The 6,000-nt window shown below is 30.7% G+C and overlaps 1 protein-coding gene across 4 annotated transcripts in view; it reads left to right on the top strand.

Annotated features, from left to right (window-relative positions):
• The first annotated feature begins 3,196 nt into the window (after positions 1–3,196).
• Positions 3,197–6,000, top strand: part of LOC106461768 (rab11 family-interacting protein 4A-like) — a 45,943-nt gene continuing 43,139 nt past the window's right edge. For 2 of the 4 annotated variants that reach the window (XM_022388808.1, XM_022388809.1), the window contains exon 1: positions 3,197–3,274. In XM_022388808.1, the coding sequence (XP_022244516.1) occupies positions 3,247–3,274 (28 nt within the window). In that variant the 5' untranslated portion in view covers positions 3,197–3,246. Of the gene's footprint in view, positions 3,275–3,340; positions 3,512–6,000 lie in introns of those variants that run through there. The other 2 variants (XM_022388806.1, XM_013921620.2) reach the window with 2 other exon arrangements.

Genomic DNA, 6,000 nt, shown 5'->3' with positions numbered 1-6,000 from the left:
CTATAATTTTGTTTTATTTATTCGAGATAGGTTTAGTTATATCCTGCTCTCTTCACCTTTTAACCATTAGATTAACCCTATCCATTTTGCTTCGACTGTTTCATTTAATAAATGTTTTGTTTTGATATATAAGTTGTTCGGGTTTTTTCATCTAAAAAAAGGCGATATTAATTTCTTGACGACATAATATATCCAGATGTCAATCTGGCCGATTTTTTTGATAGTCTATAAAGATGTTGGAAACTCTTATCTCCTTTCTAGTTAATGATATTTGCCTAATGACGAGGGTGACTAGGCATTTTAACAATCCCATTGGAGCTTAGGACTGTTCATAGTTCTAAGCAAAGTCACTTCTTAATGAGATTTTCCTCGTATTTCTTTGTTAAGCTTGCTGCTTTTTCAGATTTTTCTGCTGTTTTTGATAAAATCTGTCTATTTAAATTTAAATTTCCATTACAGAATAACTTATTTCTATATAGAGAAGGGTACTGTCAGCATTGTTTACAGAGTTCTCATGCCATTTCCATACCTTGTTTGTTTGTATAAATTATTTGAACTTGTGAAACGTATGTGTTTTAGGTCTGCATTACAATTTGTTGTTTTATATGAACTGTATGTTTTCTGAATAAAGTAGTTAAGTTAAATATTTTTTCATCGTATTTAACTGGGTCCGAACAAATCTGAGAATATGATATTGCTGATATATTATTAATCACAATACATTTTTCAGAAACATTCTTACAACGGTGCTTCAGTTGTTATGTTTATATCGTTGCTATAGTAACAGTTAGTTGACATGCTATATTTGTTTAAAGCTTTCATTACGCTACTTGCCTTCTTTTGAATAAGCGGAGTTATAATCACTAACGTATTGTTAACACATTTATAAGTTGTCTTCTTTGTAAAGCTTTGTTTTAATAAGTGGTATATTGTAGTACCTTTTCAGTGAAATTCAACTATAATAAATACTCTCAGTAACAAAGACATTTGGTGGCAATATGAGACAACTTTTTGTCTCTTCTAAGAGAAATATTCAATTTGGGTGATGTTAAAAGGCCAGACTATCTCAGAATCGATTACCTCGCACAACTGAGAGAATTATGTAAAGAAGAATCAGAAAGGTAAGTAAATCTATCAGTCAAGACACCGACTTCAAATTATTATATCGTTTGCAGTTGATGCAGATTGAAGTAGTTACGATTTCCTGACAATTTCACGACATGTTACTTCAAGAAACGCTGAATGTCTGTCAAAAAATATTAAGTAAAACTAATAAAGATTGTAATTGTGTTCCAGTTTATCGAAAAAATATCAAGAAAAACCAATAAATATTGTAGTGGTGTTCGTGTTTATTGAAAAAATATCAAGTAAAACTAACATACACTAATGATGTTCATGATATCGACAAATATCAAGTGAAACTAATAGACATTGTAATATTGTGTATTTTTATCGGAAAAACAAAGTTAAACTTATAAACACTAATAATGTGTATTTTTGTCGAGATATCCCATAAATCTAATAAACACTACAATAGTATTCTCGATTTTCGAAATACTTTGTAAAACTAATAAACCCTATACGATAGCTTTCGTGTCTGTTAAAAGATCATGTAACACTAAAAAACACCAACTTTCACGTCTATCGAATATCATGTCAAATTAATAAACAATAACTTTCATATCTGTGGAATACTATAAAACATTAATAAACGCTGTCTTTCATACCTGTGGAATGCCATATAGCACCAATAAACACTGACTTTCATACCTGTATAATAATATGTAACACTAAAAAACACCAACTTTCACGTCTATCGAATATCATGTCAAATTAATAAACAATAACTTTCATATCTGTGGAATACTATAAAACATTAATAAACGCTGTCTTTCATACCTGTGGAATGCCATATAGCACCAATAAACACTGACTTTCATACCTGTAGAATAGTATGTAACATTAATAACCACTAATTTTCATGTATATCGAATAACATGTTAAATTGATTAATCCCACAGTAATATTATTATTTATTGAATTGTCTCGTAAGTCTAATAATGTAAGCATTGCATTATACTGTTGCTTATCAGGTCACTCTGATTAATTACGAGCTCATGTGATATATATATTTTAATATTCTCGAGCACCTTTTTCATTTATTTATTTGATTTAGAGGAAAAATATATTATTATTGCATTGTGGCATCTTGAGTATAGTGCTATAAATTCATACAAACCTTACTATTTACTGGGTAAGAGTATTTCCACGTGGTCAGTTCTCGAAAGTAAAATATATTCAGTTACATATCTATATTAAAGCACAATGAAAAAATTGTGATTTTTGTTTCTTTAGGAAATGGTGCAATTCATCGGTTGTTTGGACCCGGGAGGTCAAGAAAGTCTGAGTTTTTCTGAATTTCATAATAGTATTTCAAGTGTGTTTCATAATATAGGTAAGTTTTATGTTTTTTATGTTAACAATAGTCCTTGAATGACCATCCAAGAGGTTGATGTTCAAAATCGCGCTTATTTTTCACCGGATCAATGAAAGTGACAAAATTAGCACGAACGATAATATTAAGAGCTTTCTAAAAATATATTTTATTATGATCAAAATATTAAAATCAACATAAATAGCAAATTACTATGATTTAATATTTTTTGTCCTAGAACAAAAATTCAAATTAATAGTCGGTTTTGTAAGAAAATTGTGTCCTGGTGGGAAGGGGATAAGTTTACTGAATTACAACGCTGAAATCTGGGGTTCGATTCGTCGCAGTAGACACAGCAGATAACCCAATGTGGCTTTGCTATAAAAACAAACAAATGAGCCAAAAAAAGAGCGGGAAAAATTGTATATGTTTCAATCTAATCTAATCTCAAATATAATAATAGGATTCACAATGTCAAGTCCTAGTTGGAAGTTTAGCTATCACAAGATAATGATCCTACACTGACAGAAGCCTAATCGTTACCAGGCATGTCATCTGAAAGAAATAAATATGTAAGTTTCTATTTCAACTTAACTATCTATCTATCTCTGGTTGGCATATTTAAAGTACATGTACATGTATAAACGTCGACAGGGTTGTATCATTTCTTATTTTGCTTACTTGACTCCTGCCTGGCGGTCGTAGTTCTACATGGTTGTAAACCATAAGATCAAATGGAATGTTCCAATTTCGTGAATCGTGACAAACAAATTCCGAGTTCGGAATGGTGATCAGGTTACAGCCCCAGGGTCATGGTTGGAAGTGACGTGCCTTGTTGTGGTAGGTGGTACTAGTGTGTATATTTTGTTGATAGCTTGACGATTGCAATAAACTAGTACGTCCAGAATAGTGGAACGGTTTTTAAACGAATAACCGGGCTAGAATTCATAAAGTTACTGTTATATTACTATTAATTTATAACGTTCGGGTTCATCTTGATTTTGGGGGTTACTTCACAGCTGGTAATGAACTAACTTATAGGCCTAACAGGAGGAAGAATGCATAAATCATCTAAAGGTACGATATAAAGGATAGTGATTTATTTTAATTTTGCAAATTATATAATGTACAGTGAATATTTAAATAATTTCTTTTGTACTAAATTATCTAATCTTGGTTTATAAATTCTCTGTAAATTCATTATCTATTTCATCCAAACGTTTGCAATGGACTGATTTTTTAGCCAGTAGATTGTGTATATGTGTATGTAAAGAGAAAACATTTATTTACGACATCAACGATTTAATAAAAATAACTTGATAATGCCAGAAAATTTACAACTTAAAGTTTGCCGAGTGTTTATTCTCAACATTATGACAAAAATGCGTCGAAGAAGATGTAAAACCCTTGATCGCAGATTAGTTTTAGGCTTTCAGTAGAAACACAGCTTTACATTTTAACTAAATAAAACTCGTTATTGTGCTTGTATACGAAAAAGAGCATGTATCACATTTTTTATTTTATTTTTCGTCTCTTGGTGTGTTAGCGTTAAGTTTATGTGTATGTAAGTAAGTTGAAATGCTTCAAAATAGAGATTGTTTATGTTTAAGGCAACAGTTACAACTTTAACAAAAGGGATGAGTTAAACAAGCTTCTTTCATAGAATATTAGTCGTATAGACTACAGATAAAGATACTCGCGCAAAAAATAATAAGTGCATTTTGATCTAAATGTAGCTATGTCTCCGAAAAAAATGATACTTAAGTGTCTCCAAGAAAGAATTGATGAACATGCTGCATTTACATCTTACAAACATCTTAGGAGTCTTTGTACACACACAGAAGGAGTGTGATGCTCCAATCATTGAAGCATATTTTAGAATTTGTTTTAGGTTTCCAATGATCAAACCCTATGTAAACGTACTGTAATCAAGAGATTATGCTCGACAATTAACATGCAAAACTCTTCATGTAATGCCATAGATAAGAAAGATTCGGGAATGTGTTCAATATAATTTTTATGAGAGACATAAACAAGATTTCAAACAATATTTATTAACAGTTTTAAATGAGATATACAACAAAAACTTGAAACTTTATTTTACTATCAACGTTGAAAAAATCATAAAACTTTGAAACAGTATTTACAAACATTGTTGATTAAGAACTTCTAGAGAGATTCAAGACAATCATCACTATCCTTGCTGAACAGGAAGTACAAGAAATATTCAAGAAAGTAATTACTATCATTGCTGAAAAGGAGTATACAAGAAAAATTCAAGAAAGCAATCACTATCCTTGATAAGAAAGGAGTACAAGAAAAATTCAAGAAAGTAATCACTATCCTTGCTAAGAAGGGAGTACAAAAAAATCAAGAAAGTAATTACTATCCTTGCTAAGAAAGGAGTACAAGAAAAATTCAAGAAAGTAATCACTATCCTTGCTAAGAAATGAGTACAAGAAAAATTCAAGAAAGGAATTACTATCATAATAAGAAAGTAATTACTATCCTTGATAAGAAAGGAGTACAAGAAAGTAATTACCGTCAATTGTAAAAAAAGTACAAGAAATATTCTTTTACTATGCTTGCTAAGAAAGGAGTACAGGAAAAATTCAAGTAAGTAATCACTATCCTTGCTAAGAAATGAGTACAAGAAAAATTCAAGAAAGTAATCACTATCCTTGCTAAGAAAGGAGTACAAAAAAATTCAAGAAAGGAATTACTATCCTTGATAAGAAAGGAGTAAAAGAAAAATTCAAAAAAGTAATTACTGTCCTTGATAAGAAAAGAGTACAAGAAATATTCAAGAAAGTTTTTACTATGCTTGCTAAGAAAGGAGCACAAGAAATATTCAAGAAAGTTTTTACCATGCTTGCTAAGAAAGGAGTACAAGAAATATTCAAGAAAGTAATTACTATCTTGCTGAAAAGGAAACTGGAATCACAGCAATCCCATTCCGTTATATATTTGTCAAACTATCAATGCAGTTCTAGTAGGCTTTGCGCTTCTAGCCTGCTTAAAAATAGTTTTGGAAGCCGACTTTGTTGTACGTTTGTGGAAAATGTTTAAAGATTAACTTATTGTCTCTCACAGAAAGTTATTATAATGAATTTTGGTGTTGGACAATCGTACATAATCATGGCCATCAGAATGAGCATGAAGAACGGGATCTGGGACATTGTCTTTACAAAGTACAATTAACACTCAGTATTAGGTCAGAATGATAAAGTAGCGCTCTTTTATTGATTTTCTTTTTGACCTCGAACTGTTTGTGCATAAAAAGTGTATAAAATGTCTGAATAAAGAGGTACGGTCTACGTGCAGTTTTGTTTGTAACAGTGTTTAAAAACTTGCTGTTAATTTGTTGGAAAGCATTTAATTTTTGTGAAACATTACCTGGAATCATTTACGAATGGACAATGTTACAGAGATATGAATAGATCATGCTTCACAGCCTAGGCATTATATTCGATAAAATTTGATACTTCACAAATGGTTGACATAAAGGAGATTTTGACAAAGGCTTTGTGTTTGAAGCACATAAAAAAGATGAAGTTATTATCAGT

Source organism: Limulus polyphemus, unplaced genomic scaffold, assembly GCF_000517525.1.
Source record: "Limulus polyphemus unplaced genomic scaffold, Limulus_polyphemus-2.1.2 Scaffold1027, whole genome shotgun sequence".
In the NCBI taxonomy this organism is placed as follows: Eukaryota; Metazoa; Arthropoda; class Merostomata; order Xiphosura; family Limulidae; genus Limulus; species Limulus polyphemus.
Note: the sequence above shows the minus strand (reverse complement) of the source record. Positions and strands in the feature narration are given on the sequence as shown.